Below are 17,837 nucleotides of genomic sequence, written 5' to 3'. Positions count from 1 at the left end.
CAAGCTAAACATTAAAGTCATTAGAAAAATCTGTTGAAAAAACTGTTATGAAGCAGACCCAGTGTTGTGCCTATCAGACTATCCTCCTTCACTGCTTCAGATGCAATATTAACCGGATTGGGATAAACAAAATGGAAAAGCTTTTGCTTAATTGACATTTGAAAGACAAAGACAATAGCTCTAAATGGAAATATATTGCTTGGATTCCAGGGGACCAGCCAAAAAAAAATGTGAAAAAAGAACAGTTAAGACTATAGACTATAGTGTACTTCTATTGAAACATCTTGTTTTTTCTCTTTTCTTTTTTTGAGAAATGTAAATAGTACACAGTAAATTAGATTTGATTTCTGGCAAATTATGCTTTGATATTACATTCAGCAAGCGCTGGTTTCAATCAATGTCACAGTAAAGCTCTGTTATGCTAATAGCCGCTTGTGAGGCTGAGCGGGATGATATGGAAATGAGATGGTAGAACATGAATAGACAGCACAGGCCATGTGCAAGAGAGCTTTGAGCTGAGGGGATGGGGGGACCCTAAGGTTAATCATATCATGTTCAGAACTGTTTTTACAGCACAGAACAGTATTCTACTGCAACAAATAAAATGGAGATAGAAAAGCATGAGCAGTAGTGATCATTAGTTATGTTATTCAAAATGGGAAGAGTGAATTCCACTGAATTCTTTCTAGATGCTTTTTTATGCATGACTGAATGTATCTTTTATTCCAATAATAAATGTACATGAAGGTAACCTCTACTCAAGTGTTAGAGAGCTTTGGGTTAAAAAAACCAAAAACAAATACTGCAAATTATTTCAAAGGAATTTCTCAACTCTTCTCCAATCTTGATAGCTAGCAGAATCTTTAATCTCATGGGATGGATTTCATTAATTTCTTTTCCAGTAGTGTTGCTGAATACTAAAGGTTATGCTGAGTCACCAGGAGCTGATAAAGCTGCTTGCTAGACTGAAACAGTGAGTTTGTTCCTCCTAGGTGAACTCTGGTAACCTGATAAGAAATGTGGCAGAAAACTCAGTAGGGAAGAAGAAAATTACCACAGGAAAATGTGAATTTATAGCAGAAATTTCATTGATTCCATATCAACTATAAGCGACATTTTCATCCAGTGACACAGCTAAGTTGATATTGTGATTTGTGGTTTACATTGATTTCAATGATCTTAAAGGAATTTTATTATCACGACTTGTTCACAGAACCTCCCCCAGCCCAGGTGTCCTGCGGTTCATACATTGTATTGCTGTGATTTTAATTAAAAGTAGATATTGTAGGAAGTTTTAGTCCAACATTGCTGCCACAAGCAGAAATGGAATTGTTACCCTAGCAACTAATATCAGTGGGATTTGTGTGTCATTGGTTAACTTTGTCTAGGTGGTCTGGGAGATACTGGACTTTTGGATGCTTTTGTGATACAAATGTAAAAGAAATATGTAAGTCCCTACTTATGCCTTGCTGTAACACTGTTATTTGGATAACATGATCTGCCCAAAAGTGCAGTTACGAAAGTCTAGGAGTTTTGAAAGATGTATGGCAAGGCTACTATTACCGATGGAGTAAATAGAAGAAAACAGAAAATATGTCCAGTCTCAAACACCAGAAACCTAGGCTGAGTCATCAGTTATTTCTTCCAGAGTTTTCTAATGGGTACCAAAAGTGATGTGTGGGTCTCAGGACGCAAAGTTGTACATGCACCATTAGCTACGACTAATGATAAATCAAGGGTGTAGCCTCTGACACAGGAGCCACTACAGAAGCCTGAGAGGATGTCAGCCTAGGCCTACTATTAATTCAGATATTTCTTGCCAGGCTTAAACTAATGGAAGTTAAGGATGGTCATTTTCTATAAAGTGACAAGACTTGTGGTGTGCTCTGATGATTTGGTGTGTTCACAGACAAGGAAGGAATTAACTTTTTAGTATGCTAGCTACAACTGAGCTTCCAGAAATGAGTTTCTTTTTTTTCTCTGCTATGAGTGTTATGTTAACATAGGAATCTATAATTATTCCTGTCTTGGTTAAAATTTATAGGAAGAAAATTAACTATCCCAGCTGAAACCAGGATAATTCCCTAGACTGTATGAGTGCAGTTGGACTTTGAAACAAGAGCATAGATCTCATTCTGTAGAATGTTTTAACTATGTTCTCATTATGTTTTAACTATGTTCTCTTTCCTTGCTCATGTACAGTGTTCTCTTTCTTCCATGATTTTCTCTTCAGGTGGATGGTTCTTCCAATGAAAATTAAGAATGGGAAGGTTCTGGGGATAACAAACGATCCATGAAGCCCTTCACTAAATCAGTGATATTATTTTAAAATTACACAGTTGAAGGTGGCAAAACAGGTACTTGGTTTGGAGTCTTCTGAAAAGCAGCTTCCCATAACCTAGGGGAGTATGAGTAATCCATAGCTCTGATACCATCTCTAACATTGACACTGCTTCAAAATTAATTCTCATATGTCCTGCAGCAACAGATCAAATATACAAAATTAGAGGCACAGGGGGCAAGTGGGGAGAGCTTTTTGAAGGTTGAATGAAAGGAAGTGCTGGAAGAGGAATCAGGCTACAGCGGGGCAGAGGCTGAGAGCACGGGGAAGTGAGGCCTCAGCAAGTTTATTACTAGGACCAGTTCTCCTGTAAGTGTCCTTCACGCTGCTCCTCTCTCATGGAAAGTGAGAAATTCCCTTTGTTTTCTTTTCTTTCTTTGCTGTTTTCAGATAAGCCATGTACAAAAACACCAGTGTGAAAAGATCACACTTCATTCATTTGGGAACACTAAACCTTCCTTCATACCTGGACTAATTGTGCTAATCTTCAATTTAAATTCAGGTTCTGAATTTCGCACAGAGCAACATTTCTGAAGCAGATAATCTCTGAAAGCATGGAAGTATTAGCATTTGTTTTTCTTTCTTTGCCAGAGGTGGAAGAAGTCTAGAGAATCAATCAATAAAAACTGCTAACTGTCCTATGTATTTTGACGCATGAAATCTCTCTTTTATCCCTGGATGACCTAAGAGACAGAAGTGGGATAAATCTGCATGGTGGAAAAAAGAGAAGCACGATAAACAATAATGAAAGAAGCAGGTTTGGTTTATAGTCAAAGTTTCCCTGCCAATTTCAATTAACATCACTGGAAAATCATTTATTTTTATAAAAAAAGTTGAAGCACACATACACAAAAAATATTATTAAGGATTTGTTCTCCCTTCTTTAGAACTCTAGAACTAATGCCAATAAAACAATACTGTGAGAATAATTAGAAAAATCCATCTCTGTTTTCTATATAGCAGAAACTAAGGGCATCTATTTTGTTTCCTCCACCCCCTTTTCCAGTGGTTTGAGTTCAACAGCAAAGCTTTTCTGAACCCCTTCTCCTCTTTGTTTTACAGTACATTTAAATATTAAGTTTAAATACCTGGTCTGAATTTCATCTCCGCATTAGACTGCAGCCTGCTCTCATTTAATCATACATCTCTATTTTATTATATCTTGTCCAACCAGATCTTTTAAGAGATCCCTGTGCGTTACAGATGCTCCTAAGAAAACCCCTTCCAGAAAGCCCTTCACTTAGTTTTGATGCATATAAAGAGAAGCAACACTGATTCTGTTTGCCCAATAACTTACATTACTCAGGACTTTCTCTATTCTAGACAATGCTTTCTAACTTCTCTCTTTTTCCTCAAGTCTCTCAGATTCAAGATATACCACTTGCTCAGATCAGATAGAAAAGATGCGTTTTCCCAAAATCTTAACATTTTAGCCTGCTTGCTGATATGAACCGCACCATTAGGGAATGGTTCTTGCTGCTATACTTTCCATGAGTTTAGCAAACAAAACAAATTATGCCAACAAAAAGACATGTAATCTGCCATGATTGCTTTTGTCATGGGAGATAGCAGGAGGGTTTGCTGGTAATGTGTTTAAAAAAGAAAAGCATACCCCTTGCTGATATAGTAAGATTTCATCAAAATAATGAGCATAATCTGGTTATCTCCTTCAGAAAAAAACCATGAATTCACATGGTGAAGAGCTAAGAAGACGATGAGAAGAGTAAAGAGCTTAGATAGGATAATAGGCTACATCTACAGTGAGAAAGATGAATTCCTGGCTTGTTTACTCTTGAGAATAAAAAAGGCAGAGAGGAGAATCTCTGCTCAATTTGGGCCACTGTTAAGTGAAGAGAGGAAAAGGAGCAAGGAATTAAGAAAGACTCTATGTTGACTGAAAATGCTAGTGTTCAACAAATAGAGAACACAGGATTTTTGCTGTTGAGTAATATCGAGTAATTATCTAACTGCAATATGGCTAGCAGCAACTGAGTAAACAAAGTAAAGGGAAAAGTGAATAGATTAATGTATTGAGCTCCACGTTACTCTTAAAAGAAACATAAGTGATTTCTCCTTTTAGAAAGATGAAGGGAAAATTTGGGGGGGAGCAACCAACACATCAAAAGACTTTTTTATACACTCATCTTCAAAGACTTACGAAGAGACCCAGAATCCACTGAAGTAAGAAAATAATGCCCACTGATTTGAGCATGCTTCTGGAAGGTTAAAAAAGATTTACACATTGAACTTCCTAAAACCTTCCCAAGCTGGAGTTCAGCAATAAAAAATTGGTGCTTGATCACTTCCTGCACTTGCTGTAACTGGGTTTTCTCTAATATGAGTACTAGTAAGTACTTAGTGCCATAGTGGAATGAGCCAGGATATCACAATATCACATGCTAAAACTTCCAGTACATATACTGCCATCTTTCACATTTATCATTGAAGAAGAATCCTCCTCTATCAGCTCTTCCGTGTTTCTGTTCTGACTGCTATCTGGCATACCTAAGAAGACTTGGAGCAGCTGGAACTGAAGCCAAGTTTTGTGGACTGGTACTTAAATGCTTGGTGGTTAATGTGCTCAGTGTCCACTTGCTGAGCCATTCTGGCCTATATACTCCAAACATGTTTCTATGGTATCTGAAGTCATTACAGGATTCAAGTTTACATTCAGCGGCAAAAGTGGACTTTTGCCAAAGTAGAAATGATAGGACTTTAGGATTTTTAGTCTGGTTTTTAAAAGGCTAAGAAGTGTCAGGACAAGTCAGCTTCATATTTTAGCTCTTCCTGGTATACAAAGAAATCTCAATTTCATTCCATGGCAACCTTTTCTCTTTAATCTGAAGAATTTGCCTATTTTACACAAGAACAATGTGTTATTCTTTCACTTATGGAAGGAACAAATCCAAGAAGCCTAATATCCACTCGTGTCCTTACCCTCTTCTGAGAAGTTCTATAGGTGGTAGCAGGCAGACAGGCTATTTTCCACATTGTGATGCAGATCTGAGATTTCTGCCACTGCCAAGCATGATCTCACCTCTTCCGACACACACCAATTGCCATTACTGAGATTTTATAAACCCTCAGTGTCTCTAGTGAAGGTGACATATTCATGAATATACTAAAAAGAAAAGCACTCATCCTACACAGACTTTCCCTGCAAGAGTCAGAATGGAGAAGAATAGAGAGAGACGCTTCTCACCAATCTGCACCATCTAACAACAAACAACATAATTCCTAGTCACAACACCTAATGCAACTTTAAGATACAGTCCTTTTCTATTTCGTGCTGCACCACCCTTAACAGATCATTAAGTCATGCCAGGCTGATTTATGTCATGAAAACTTCCCAGAGCAGAGTGAAATCCATCATACAGTCACATTGCACTTAAATGTGAATAGACTGTTTAATTATTATGAAATTTGGAAAATTCACAGCATGTGTCTTATTTGTTTCTCCTTTAACATGGGAGGGAAGTGAAGTTTTTGTAGCCTGGTTGGTCACCCATTAGTGGGAGATTCTCCTTAGTGAATTCCAAATACTTAATTCCTATCCAGGTGGCAAAAGTATTGCTATTTGTTGCACGTTGCTTCTTTCTGGGAAGAGAAGTCATAACAAATTACAATAAATTAAGTAAACCTGACATACTGCAAGGCAACTGAAATGTAATGAACTGTATTTTCACTTGGATGTAGTTGAAATCAATTTGCAAACTGAGTACTCTGTCATCTGAATGACTTCTTGGATGATTAGGAAAAAGGTAACTGAAACATCAGACAGATCTTCATAGATATTTTATTTGAACTTCAGGTCTCTCTTCTCAAAGCAGTTTAACAACTGCTGTTGAAAAGAAGGTCAGTGCTACTTTCAGTGGGACTATATGAAACTTATGCTCCTCCCACCTTTTGTACTGCTTTTAGCAGCTATTTCCCCATCCAACTGCCATAAGAAACACAGCAGAATGCAAAAGTGAAAAAAAAAAACCACTAACTTGCTCATCTGGAAAATCCATCTAATGAGTTAAAATGGTCTAAATAGGGATAAATATCTTGTTTCCTAAACCCGTCTGTTGTAAATCCTGTCAGAAATCTTTTCAAAAGGTTATAAATAAGAGAACATTTATTTTAGAAATGGGTAACACATTTATGCCTAGCAGCAAATCCAAACATGATGAGTAATCTGGCATAGAGCTGTTAAATTCACCAGCTGCCATCCACCTCGGGCAGAATCATACCTCGTTTTGTCTATGTAGTATGCACCATATGTTAATAACTGCTAGAACCGAACATGGCCATTGGTAATCTCACTCCTGAATTTTCCACTCAAGCTGAAATTTAAATAAAAATGTCACAACTAAGAGAATATAAATATATGAAACACGAAAAATCAAATAGAAAATTAAAACTATTCCATTTCCAACAAGAATTGCAGTCCTGGAACATTAAAAATACGTTTCTCTATTCTTCAGTGACAAGCCATTACAAGAAAATGGTTTGGTCTTGTTTAAAACACAACAAAGACAAACCCTGTCTGTTTTGAATTGAAGGTAGTGATGAAAGGTAGAAGTACCTATATAACTCTCAGGTGTTACAAAACTTTGAAACTGCTTCCCTGCAGTTTAACATATCTATAACTACATAGAATCATAAAATAGTTAGGGTTGGAAAGGACCTTAAGATCATCTAGTTCCAATCCCCCTGCCATGGGCAGGGACACCCCACACTAAAACCATGTCACCCAAGGCTTCATCCAACCTGGCCTTGAACACCGCCAAGGATGGAGCATTCACAACCTCCCTGGGCAACCCATTCCAGTGCCTCACCACCCTCACAGTAAAGAACTTCTTCCTTATATCCAATCTAAACTTCCCCGTTTAAGTTTTAACCCATTACCCCTTGTCCTGTCACTACAGTCCCTGATGAATAGTCCATGCCCAGTATCCCTATAGCCCCCCTTCAGATACTGGAAGGCTGCTATGAAGTCTCCACACAGCCTTCTCTTCTCCAGGCTGAACAGCCCCAACTTTCTCAGCCTATCTTCATAGGGGTGGTGCTTTCCTTAAAACATCAGCCTCCTTGAGAGCTGCGAGCTTACTAGCTTTGAGTAGTGTTTGCCTTAGCTACCTTTCTGTAAGGAGAGGTATTTTTGCTTTGCATTCTGGTAAACTCCCTGAACAAAAAAAGATGTGACAAGATTTGACTCACCATTCTTGTCAAATGACAATTTTAACAGAAGATTGCTTGGGGTCCTTGGTGAAAAACTGGTGGTGGAGAGGGAAGTTACTTTGTTTTGACTTAATGGGCTTTAAATTTTCAAAACCCAGGATAGGTAGCTGCCTGCTCTTTGAATGAAACAGAGATATGAACTGTAGAGATCAGTTTCACTTCAGATCCTTAAGCAAAAAACAAGAAAGGTATATACTACTGTATGGACAGCATTGCCTTTTCTGCAGGCACAGGAACAGATGAAAGTCATCTAAAGAAACTGATCTGCTTATACATGACAATTACACACACACTTGTACAGTAGTTCTATATGTTAAATATCTTCGCGGTTGGACTTATTAACAATTTTTCACAACTCACAAAGATAATCACTAAATTAAATAGTTTGATAAAGACCATATGCCCATATAATAATTATTTTAAGATCAACCATTCTAATTTCTGTTTCCTGAATAAACCATGTAAAAAAAGAATCTTCTTTGTACCAGATGTTCACTTGCAACAATATAAAATAGCATAGGTAGGGAATATGCCAAACTGATAACAGAATGGTCACACAAGTGGAACATAAACCTGGACATAAGGACTTGAGACCAGGAGCTTCTGTATAAGCTTTGGAGATGGAATCATGCATGACTCAATGAAAGGTCTTGAAAAAAGAATCAGCATTCAGAAATGAGATATCATTAACATTGCCAAAACCTATCATTTTCTTGTGAACCTTCAATCATCTTGTTTTATGTGGCTTTCACAGAGCCTGAAAGTCTCTACTTTGTGATGTTTCTTCTTGCCTTTAAGAGTGAGCAAAGTGAGAAAAATATCTAGAAGTAAAATACTTTTAATCCTGTAGCATTTTCTTAGGGAATGAAGAAAGAGCCATAAATCCCCCTCACTCTGAGAGATTTACATTACAAGTATACTAAATTCACACTAGAGTTTCTAAGCAAAGGAAAATTTTCTTATGAGTTTACTCCAGATCTACACTGTTACATGTCCCGGGAATTAAGTTCTTGAGAGCTAGCATAATGCCAGAGCAATACAGTAGTGACTTGGGCTTAAAGCTTGCTATCAAAATCCCAAATAGAGAACAGCGACCTTCCATTCTGCACAGGTAATTCTTCAGATGTCAATAAGCTATGCTGTGACTGCAGAGGTACTTGGCTTGGTTCTATGGATGCTAGTCCAAGCAAGCTAATAAGCATGGGATCACATTAGTTGTTGAAAGAGAGGCCTAACCTGGATTTTACCTTTAAATTTTTCCAAAATTTCTTCCTCTGAAGGAAATTTCTTCCTCTATTGTTATGAAACAATAAAGAGCTGTGACAAGTTCAAACTCAAACTTTAGTCAAAACCTACCTAACAAAGGTTCTTCCTAAATAAAGACCAAACATCTCAGCAATCTCCGTAAAACCCAGTGCAGACTTTTCACACTAATCCAAACAGATCAGCGTAACCTTATTACGATTCTAAAAGATACATCTAAACAGGAACTACAGAAATCAGAAGTGCAGTGCAACTAGTTAAATTATTTAGAAAATTCATAGGCACAGAAAAAACATCCATGAAAGAAAATGAAATAATATGTTCAGGATATTTCTGAACACCAAAAGTGAATTTCAGCTACTGAGAGTTGCAAATTTTCCATTACACTCAGCCATACTTTTATAAATCTTCAGAAGTAATTTCAAAGGCATAAGTATAAAAAGCAAAATTTTCAGTGTGAAAATTAAAAATCTAGGGGTTGTGTTCCTCTGGACTTGTTATTCCAAACAGCCTGCATCCTATACAGTGCATTCCGAAATGCACTCTGAGATGACCAAGGACAAAAAGCAATGATGAACTTTCGCAACAAGCACAGAAATCCACTCCATCCCTCTTCGATATTAGGACTACTTCATTTCAAAACTCTTTGAAAGATACAAGTAAGACAGGACATGCAAAGCCTGTGCTTTTACTGCTATGCAATAAAAGCATAATGAGCTGATTGTGTAGGGCCTGGTAGAAGCTCATCGAAGTCAAAACAAGCCTCTCTGTTGATTTCAATGGCTTTTATACCAGGCCCTTAAACAGACTGTTAAAAGCAGCTGAATGAGTGATTTTGGCTAGGTATCATCACACCCACCCTGTTTAGCTGATTTGTATTTATTGGTGATTAGGCAAATGCATTTATACGTGACACAGCAGAAAACAGAAAGTTTGGAAATAGCACTTTGTCAGTCAAAATCACTTGCCTGGGGTTAGACAGTTAAAACTATTAAGCACTGGCTGCTAATTTCAGCCAGTTAAATGCTGTTGCAAATGAAAGATGAAGCATTGCATGAAGCCATGCTAAAATGGATAGAAGGATGGTTACTTACCAACGGGGCGAGCTGTTGACATTACAATGGTGTAGTGAGAACATAAAAAAGAAATTAAAAAAAGAAAAGAATATCTGTCAGAATGCATGACATGCAATGTTACCTTCTACTATGGATACTACCATGATTGCTAACCCCTCAAATGACAGCCTAAGTACAATGTTTGCTGTTGTTGTTTAGTCATGTGCCACTATTATCACATTTACTTGAGCATAGCATCTAAACAAGCTGACTGGAACCATTCTCTGAGAAGCATTTTTATTATCTTCACATGCCATCATCAAGTATCATTGTTAATGCCTGATAAAAGAAAAATTGCATTGCATTAGCACAAACTTTTGGATCAAGATGAACACATGAATTTAAGCCTCAGACTGCCAAAATGTCATGCCAGTAAATGCAAGGTGCTTGCTTTCTGAGTTAAATACCAATTGACTTTTAAGCATGACCAGTCAGTACAGCAGTAAGGGCTACAGAAAGCCCAGGATAGTTTTTCTCATTCAATAAAGGGCGTGAAAGTTTACAGCACACTGCTTTTTCCTCACTGACAGTGCTGATGAAAATATAACAAATAGGCTGAAATGGCCGCAGGGATTTCAAGCCAGAACTTCCCAAATCACTGCTTAGATAACTTCTACTTCCTAAAAACATTGCCACTAAATGATCGACAGTTTAATACTGTTTCAGGCTGATATAAAGATTGAAAGCTGCTGCTGCTGCTGCAACAAGTTGATTTCTTGATTATAGCAACAGCCCTTCATTATACTTGTGCTTGGGAAGAGGCCTGTCAGTCCCTCTGTTAATAAAATAAAGACATCCCTTTTCAGAAGAGCTGAAAAGTTGGACATAAAATTGACTCCAGGTTGCAACTGTGTAGGCAAAACTTCGCTTATTTCAGCAGCAGAAGTAGCTACAAAATTCTGAGCAACAGCACAGAGATTATTTTTTTCCCTTTTTCTTTTTAAGAAGTTTACCACCTCTATATGCTTATGCGCAGGCTAGGGTCAAATGCAATATATGCAGTTACAAAGGAAACACAGTATGCAAGGAATTCTTATTTTTCAGCCTTTCTATGGCTTTATCTGTACTTTGTAATACCCACTTTGTTTAACTATCTCAAGCCTGCTGCCCTTTATCATCCCATCATCTATTTGAAGACTTTCTGGCTTCTAGTATTATGAACTTATTCCTTCTTCTGCAGAGAGATGAGGAATAAGGGTGATATGCATCTTTCCAAGAGAGGGCATGAAGGCTCAGTCACAGAATTCAAATTCTGTTATTGTTTGTGACTGTAACACAAACTTCCTGACTGCATCCTCATCCCTTGGCTTTGAGAAGATGGAGCCATGCATGAAGGAGCTAAGGATTATGCTGTTGTTGCCAGGTTTGCAGCAGCAACTATACAACACTTGCAAGGAGCAAGGCACCCTCAAAGTACATTCTGAAATGCTATGTGGTTTTGCTCTTCTGCATGTCAAGCGGTTATGGTAAAGGTGGTTTCAGACAAAACTGGCAAAAGTTTAAGAATTCATAATTAAGGCTTCCTTTAACTAGAAAGATTGTTGTTTGTGGTCCTATTAAAGTTAATGTGAGTTTGCCCTGTCCTTTGTTTTCAGAAAATTCAGAGTAACAGCCTTCTCTAATTGAATTTCTTGGGTTTTTTCATTTTCTGTCGTATTCTGAACATTTAATATGCTTATAATATTGTGGCTTCCTTTGTGTTGGATAAACACTATCTATTTGACTGTAAATGAGAAACCCGGGGCAGGGGGTGGAGAATATCCAAGATAATGAAAACCTGTTTTTACTGCAGGAAAATCGATTCAATTATATATTTCCTCAGGTTTCTTCCACCTTAATTTCATCAAGTTCAAGCTTCAGTGATTTCAAAGGATTTTTTTGCTCAGTTCTAGCTATTGTTTATATCACAACCCTCAGTAGCAAATCTGAAAGGCTTGCTCCAGTATGTATAAAGTAGACACAGGTCTAGGAGCATATAAAGCCTAGTGAATTGGTTGCCAGGTTTGTCGGATACCATGATTGTGCCTGTAACAAAACACAGAGTGAGAGTATATCTGGGAGTTCTCTGTAGTGAATATTTTTCTTATAATACAAAATGGAAGAACAATCTCTTACACAAGCATATAGCAGGTAAACCCATTTCTTCAGCTTAAAATGGGAAGAGCTGCATTATCACTGACTGTCTAAAGTGTACACTGAGGTGATATTTTAGGAGATGGATTATCACAATAATCTCTTTTTCTTTGTTATATACTAACATCTCCCCCCCAGCAAAGCCACTCGGTTCTTTTTTTTTTTCCCCTTTGAATTCAGCAAATTAAACTGAACTGTGTCCATGCATTAAATGGATGGAAATGGAAGCTGGCCTCTTGGGTCAGTTGACCCCAGTTCTAATAAAGCAACCCATTGAGACTTTGAACATTTGATTTAATGTGTATGAAAAGAGGAGGACAGATAAAGCTAAAAATGTTTTTATTAACCTTTCACAGCTCTACTGAAAACCATCAGCATGCACCACTAAACTGTGAAATAGTGTCTGCATGATATCCATTGTGCCAAATTGCTGCTTATCTTTTGCAATGAAGTAATAACTATTATATTTTATTTACTCATGGAAATATTAGCCTAGAAACTTTTTCTCTCCCCATAATCTTTAGCATGTCTATATCTACTGCCACAAAAGACATTTTGGTGACTCATTATTCTACCAGTCTTAAAACCTCCTTACCACATCAAACAGCAGCACATAAACAATGAGTGGATATCAGAGACCAAAAATATTTTAGAAGAGAATAGGTTAGTCTTTACCTTGTAATACTTACAAAATAAATTAGAATTTTCTTTTCCTTTGGCTAGGGTTTATCTTTCAGATAAAGAGTAATGGTAGAGAGTTTAATTATGGCAGAGCTAGTCACATAAATACATCTGCATTATGTTTGCCATTAATAAACATGGTTACTTACTATATTCCTTATACTTACTAGAGAAAGAATAATACCCTAAGCTGATGGCTCACATATTAAAGTCTATGCCCACAGTTATATAGTGCTTGCTTACGCATATATATGCATCTGTTCAATAAAAAACAACAACATTGGAACAGCTCTTTAACTGCAGGGAGATTCTATCCTACTGAAGTCAGTTCAGATTTTGCCTGAAACATAAACAGGACCAGAATTTCACCTTTGTTGTAAATCAGTGCAGTACCAGCAACTGCAACGGGTATGTGAAACCCAGGTAAGGACATGGCCCATTTCATCAGAAAGCAATTTATCCATATAGGTGACAGGCCCCCCCTCCATGGGAACACTCACCTCGCACAGTGAGGGTAGCAGAAGCTTCCACTTTTCCAACTCGATTCTCGGCAATGCATGTGTAGGTTCCTTCATCTGTGCTCATGGCCTTCTTAATGCGCAAAGTATAGTCATCTTTAATGTCATACCTGCATTACAGAAAAAGAATGAGAACCCTCTCTCTGGACAACATTAATGAACAAAAACTCTCACCTGGAACATGCCAGTCTGAATCTATCCTGGAGCCAACTTTGGAAGATAAATTATTATCTAGCATTAGATAATTCCACCAAGCATTAATCTTCATGACATTTTTATTGCACTCTGCATTAGTTAAAAACTTTACATAAAATTAGTATTGCTATGTTCACTCAGTATTAGGGCTTCATTAATAATATCACTCACTTTGTCCTTGATCTAGAGCAATAAGATAAAATTAAGCTATCAGACATCAGTTATCAATAGATGACAGCTCAGGTTTATCATGCCTTTAACTATGTGAGCTATGCTTTTTACCTTTTGCTGATTTGGAAATTTCCCTTTATATATAGTTTTTCTCTACAGCAGCAACCCCATAGGGACGCTGTGAACATGTTGGTAGGATCTGACACTACACGATTACAAACAATAAAAAATATATTTAAGCTCTGGGAGGTGACATTTATTGAAGAGGAACATAAAAGGAGATTTATCAATTTCACAAAATGATTCATTAAGGGTGGACGATGACATTTTCTCTTTCTTAAAATAAATTAGAAATAATTCAGTTATGCTTTGTCTGATTTTTGGGGGTTTTTTTATTGTTGCTATTGCTGTAATAATTCTAAAGCTATGAAGATGTATAAAACTTGAAATAATACAAAGTACTTCAGCATGCAGCAAACATTCATTCTCGAGGCATTTAGAGTGCTTACACCTAGAAAAATATTTTCAGTTAAACTGTTATTATCCTGCACAAGTCATGCTTACATTTTAGGCTCTAACAAACTATTGTAGGCTCTGATCCAAAGCTCATTAATGTCAACGGGAGACTTTGTCTTGTATGAAATGTCTTTGGCTTCCAAATCAGGAAAACCTTGTTTTTCAGCACTGATATTTTACTCTCAAAATGCTCTCTTGTAAAATTATTTTCAACAACATTTCTTCTAGACATAATAAACCCACAATGCTTCAAGTCACCTTGGACCTAGAGTTAGCTTCAGATTCTCATGCATTAAACAGTGAAATTGAACATGAAACTAAAGAGACATCTGAGACTGCAGGAGATGTCAGTACTCTTTCTCCCTGTATACAGACTCATGACATAACTTCAGAAGAACTAATTTACCTTCTCTATGTTATACAGTAAAGACCTTGTAGACTTGTTCAGCAAACATACTGAAATCACATGGAAGAGTACCCTTAAACGTTTTGATGAATAAGAATGCAATGCAGCTAGTTACAGGAATGTTGTGAGCCTCTATGATTATTTTTAAATGCTTTGAGAATCTGAAACTAATTTCTGTGTACATAATACACATTGCTGTTGGTTCCTGTAGTACAGATTTGTAGAGAGAGCACTGTGTGGTAACAGACTTTAAAGCATCTTAACTCAAGGGATACTATAAGTTGAAATATTTAAAGTTCTGTTATGTCTAATTAAAGCTCACAACATCAATTAGAGCATTAGTAGCAATTCTAAGAAGAAAGACAAGTCAAGACATCTTTTTCACACTCACCAGAATACATCATTCCATATTCACTAAGTCCATGCTACTCATTAGCAAAACAAAAACATCTAGAAAGACCAAATTGAGGTCAACCATTCTGTCAGAGATAAGCACAAACACATATAATACCTTTTTGTTAGGAGTTATATTTAATCACATGTAAATGCAGTACCTCAGCTTTAACTAACAAATAAGAGACATGCCAAGGTGAAATACATGCCATGGCAAACATTTAAGGACAATTTTTTTTGCTAGTGTAGTGACATTGAGTGGGATAGGGGACAACACTGGAGAACTTACTGTGCAGTGTCTGGAGCAGTACAGATCTATTACAACTACATTCAACAGCTAGATGCAGTTGAGGAACCTTTCTTCTTGCCTGCTCACAAATTATGTCATTTTGCATGCTGTGCTGCACTAGTCAATGGCAAATAGAAATCACTGTTTTCATAAGACAGAAAAGGCAAATTGCCTCTCTTAAAAATCTCAAGAATATGACAACAGTACCCCACAACACTGGAGCAGTTATTTGCCTTGGGCAACCATAGAATTGCAGCAAGAAAAAATGGTTATTTTCTTGACATGAGGCCAGCCCTAGGGGACTAGAAATATAAAGCTGCATTCAGCTCCTGTAAGATGAGAAAACTAAGATCTGTTGTAACATAAACATGAGCTGGATATAGAAATCACAGCTATAAACCTGGCCAACAATTAGCCATTGATTTCATCACTTTTCTTTGGGACAAATAACATCCTTGTGTTTCACTTACCACTGCTGAGACAAAACCAGACGGGCAGTGGGACTGAACCTGAGTGCTTGCTTGAACTGGGACGCAGGCAGCCTGGGACAGGGCCCTCCAGACTGTTGTTGGGCTGCAGCTGACTCGCTCTTCTTCATGTCACCAATGTGCTGGTGCAGGCATGCCAGCCAGCTGCCTTGGAGGCTTCGGCAGCCTTTATGTCTGCACCTGCCAATCATGCACATTGTGCAAAGGCCGCATGGCATGCCAGGAAGCAGAGCCGGGTACAGCCATCATCTTCCCATTGGGCCGTGAAACAGAGGGTGGCGTAAACATGTCACTATTTCAGGCCAGTTATCAATTACTTCCAAGGACCGGCCCAGATCTCCTGGTTTGCTTCTCCAACAAGGCCATACTGGAATATTGGACCACCCTGACAGAATATGGCGTCTAGCAATTAGATTCATACATAGATGGACCCATGGGACATTATAACCATCTGCTGTGCTGATGAAACACTGTCCCTCAGTCATCTGTTCCACCCACACTGTCCCAAGAAGTCACCACGGTTCGGTGAAGACAGATGAAGCAGGAAGGAAACTGTCTTTTAGCCTGATCCACAGCAGCATAAGGGGCTTGTGTGAGAAAGGGACCGTGAAGTAACAGGGAGTGAAGCCTGAATATGTTTTCAGTTTCTCAAACATCCATCTTGAAGAGTGTCTCGTCTCCTCTCTTCCCCAGAGCTTCACATGCCCATAGCAAGATATTTCTACCAGAGTTTGTGAAGACATTCACTCTCATCTGGATTAGTGCTACTGAACACTTGGGAATCAGGATCAAGGCCTCTCTGACTGCTAATCCCAATCACAGAGAGATATTACCAGACTCTTGGACTGATGATGGAATGGCAGAAAACCAGGGTTTACCGGTTAAGTTGGTCCTTAACGCTGCCAGTCCACTAAGAAGGTAATGGCTTCAGAATATGTGCAGTGTCGAGAAACACCTCCTGACACATTGCCCAAATATTGGTGACTCCTAGCCAATTAATGCCAACATTCAGCTAAAAACACAGGGCATCAGACACCAGTTCCACATGTTTATGGCCATGTAACTGATTTTAAGTACTTTTTTAAGTACTCTTTGCTAAACATTTGGAGGTGCTTAACCTTTTGGTTTAGCTCAGACTTCAGCCATCAGATTGAGCTGGGAGAGGTCTTTCAAACAGCCTAGATATAAATCAGCCATTTTTGGGCACCACGTTGCATAATTTCTGTTCTACCAGTAATAGTTAGAGCAGGTCTGCTTTTAATTAACCGAGAAGGAAGGGGTGGGCAGGGAACTGGAAAGGAAAAAAGAGACAGAGAGACAACAAGCAGATGAGAAAACGCTGCTGGTGAGGAAATTCTAATAGAAATTGGGTGATTTTGAGTGAAATCTGGCAGTTTCTGGCACATATGAATGCATTCATTGTTGCTGGTTTTGATTAATGACAGTTGTACAATAGTATGCTGACAGTCACTGCCATACAGACACAATTTTTTCGTATGAAACACTGCTGAAAATGCAACCCAATCAGATTTGGCCCCTGAACAACATGTGCTATCATCACTGTACCGTGAATTGAGATTGATTGGTAACCAGCTGTGACAAAGTGGGAAAAAGAGCCTTGTCTTTTTGCAAGAAAAGAGGAAAAATAAAAAACTGAATTGTGTCAAAACCATTGCCATCTGCTCAACCAAATAACACAAACAACAAAACACATTAACTGTTTTTAAGGATCACAAATTAATATCCCGAGGTTGGATTCATGCATTGGCTTAAGCATCTAAGAATGCTCTTGAATTGAACTGGTTTTGTTACAGTTATAATTTCCCCCCCCACCCATTCAAAAGTGATCTGTCCATACTCAGTCATCACTCTTCCATGGTTATTGAATAACAAAAGATAAATTACTGAACTTAGATAGATTTAGCAATGTGCTGCTTTGCATTTGATACACATTTTACTGAGTGCTTCACAGAACCCTTGCATTCCCAGATTGTCAAAAATGTGCATGTAGCTATGCATAAAAATACATGCACCTCTTCATCTTTCACATGCACAGATAGCAAAACTGTCTGCAGCTGGAGTCGTCAAATTCCTAGATATCC

The 17,837-nt window shown here is 37.9% G+C and overlaps 1 protein-coding gene across 1 annotated transcript in view; it reads right to left on the bottom strand.

Moving 5' to 3' along the window:
* The window catches only part of ROBO2 (roundabout guidance receptor 2), a gene marked incomplete at its 3' end in the record, with an annotated part of 450,916 nt that overhangs the window by 101,864 nt on the left and 331,215 nt on the right, over positions 1-17,837 (bottom strand). Inside the window, exons 6-7 of the mRNA XM_080612699.1 lie at positions 13,260-13,387; positions 9,925-9,936 (exon numbers count right to left, since the gene is read on the bottom strand). Coding sequence (XP_080468825.1) covers positions 9,925-9,936; positions 13,260-13,387 — 140 coding nt within the window. The remainder of the gene's footprint in view (positions 1-9,924; positions 9,937-13,259; positions 13,388-17,837) is intronic.

Source organism: Psittacula echo, assembly GCF_963264785.1.
Source record: "Psittacula echo genome assembly, chromosome: 3".
Classification (NCBI taxonomy): domain Eukaryota; kingdom Metazoa; phylum Chordata; class Aves; order Psittaciformes; family Psittacidae; genus Psittacula; species Psittacula echo.
Note: the sequence above shows the minus strand (reverse complement) of the source record. Positions and strands in the feature narration are given on the sequence as shown.